Source organism: Cyprinodon variegatus, unplaced genomic scaffold (assembly GCF_000732505.1).
Source record: "Cyprinodon variegatus isolate N-32 unplaced genomic scaffold, C_variegatus-1.0 Scaffold665, whole genome shotgun sequence".
Lineage (NCBI taxonomy): Eukaryota > Metazoa > Chordata > Actinopteri > Cyprinodontiformes > Cyprinodontidae > Cyprinodon > Cyprinodon variegatus.
Window position 1 is genome coordinate 398023 of NW_015151118.1, and position 1984 is coordinate 400006.

Sequence of the window (1984 nt, forward strand, 5' to 3'; positions counted from 1 at the left end):
ATGATGATGATGATGATGATGATGATGCTGATGAGGATGATGATGAGGATGATGAGGATGATGCTGATGATGATGATGCTGATGATGAGGATGATAATGATGCTGATGATGCTGATGATGATGATGCTGATGAGGATAATGATGATGAGGATGATGATGATGATGAGGATGATGATGATGATGATGATGATGATGATGATGATGATGCCTATGATGATGCTAATGATGATGCTGATGATGATGATGATGCTGATGATGATGATGCTGATGAGGATGATGATGATGATGCTGATGATGAGGATGATAATGATGCCTATGATGATGCTGATGAGGATGATGATGAGGATGATGAGGATGCTGATGATGATGATGCTGATGATGATGATGCTGATGAGGATAATGATGATGAGGATGATGATGATGATGAGGATAATGATGATGATGATGATGCCTATGATGATGCTAATGATGATGCTGATGATGATGATGCTGATGATGATGATGATGATGATGCTGATGAGGATGATGATGATGATGATGATGCCTATGATGATGCTAATGATGATGCTGATGATGATGATGCTGATGATGATGATGCTGATGATGCTGATGATGATGATGAGGATGAGGATGAGGATGATGATGCCTATGATGATGATGATGCCTATGATGATGATGATGCTGATGCTGATGATGATGATGCTGATGATGATGATGCTGATGATGATGATGCTGATGAGGATAATGCTGATGATAATGATGATGATGATGATGATGATGATGCTGATGATGATGATGCTGATGATGATGATGATAATGATGATGATGCTGATGATGATGCTGATGATGATAATGCTGATGAGGAGGATGATGAATTATTTCTCAATAAAAGCTTCAGGATAAAATGAGAGCAGTGTCACTACCCGATCCGTCCTCTGCATGCGCAAACAGAATAATAAGATCCGGATCGCCGAAAAACTACATAATAACTGTACTGAAAATACTTAATTATATACTTAAAACATTAAAGAATGTTAAACTACATTGTATAGAAAATATTGAACTGTTTTCTGGAAGAACTGGATACGTTTTTCCCTCCATTGTACTGCGTGACGTCATCATGGGACGTGCTTCCAGGACGCATCGGGTAGTGACCAGCATCGTCATCATAAATTGTTGCTCCTTCTGTAGCAATGTTTGATTTTTCAATGGTTAATTTTTAGTAATTTAGCTTTTCAGTGTTTTAATTAATCTGGGCTGTGATTGGGCTGCAGGTCGCTCTCTGATTGGTTGAAAACTGTTAGTGACCTCTGATTAAACACAAACACTCAGTGAAGTCCATCTCCAGTCCTGCAGCTTCTAGATGCATCTTTCTCCAACACGTCTGGATGAGATGCATCTGAACCGAACCTTTGCTGAATCTGATGAGGTAGTCCAGGTGTGTTGCAGAGAGGATGGCCACTCTGCAGGACTGGATTGGGACACCCCAGATTTAAAATTCTCTGAACGAACAAACAGCAGGTGGCGCTGCAGCTTCCTGACCTTGGGTGATGGCTCAACTTTTTAACGAGTTAATCTGCTGCAGGTACGCTGAGGCCAACCAATGGGAGGCCTTCCTGGGACTCCATGTGCAGGGTCAGACCAATGAGTGGACAGTCACCCGGAGGATCAAACGGATCATCCCCCATGAGGATTACAACACTTTCAACTTTGATAATGACATTGCCCTGATGGAACTGGACTCCAGCGTGACCCTGAACCAGTACATCTATCCCATCTGTCTGCCGCCTTCCAGCGACGACTTTCCTGCAGGCCAAGAGGCATGGATCACCGGCTGGGGTGCCATGGTGGAAGGAGGTGAGGCCAGGTTAAGCAGAACCTCTGACTGAGACCCAGAGGATGGTTGTAGTTCCAAACTGTCAGGTCTAAGCACCTAAAACATCATACATACATACAGGGAAAGAAAGAAGGCACAGAGACAATT

The 1984-nt window shown here is 42.6% G+C and overlaps 1 protein-coding gene across 1 annotated transcript in view; it reads left to right on the forward strand.

The window, feature by feature from the left end:
* The window catches only part of LOC107097008 (suppressor of tumorigenicity 14 protein-like), a 26371-nt gene that overhangs the window by 14829 nt on the left and 9558 nt on the right, over window positions 1-1984 (forward strand). Inside the window, exon 8 of the mRNA XM_015393961.1 lies at window positions 1586-1857. Within this exon, the coding sequence (XP_015249447.1) occupies window positions 1586-1857 (272 nt within the window). The remainder of the gene's footprint in view (window positions 1-1585; window positions 1858-1984) is intronic.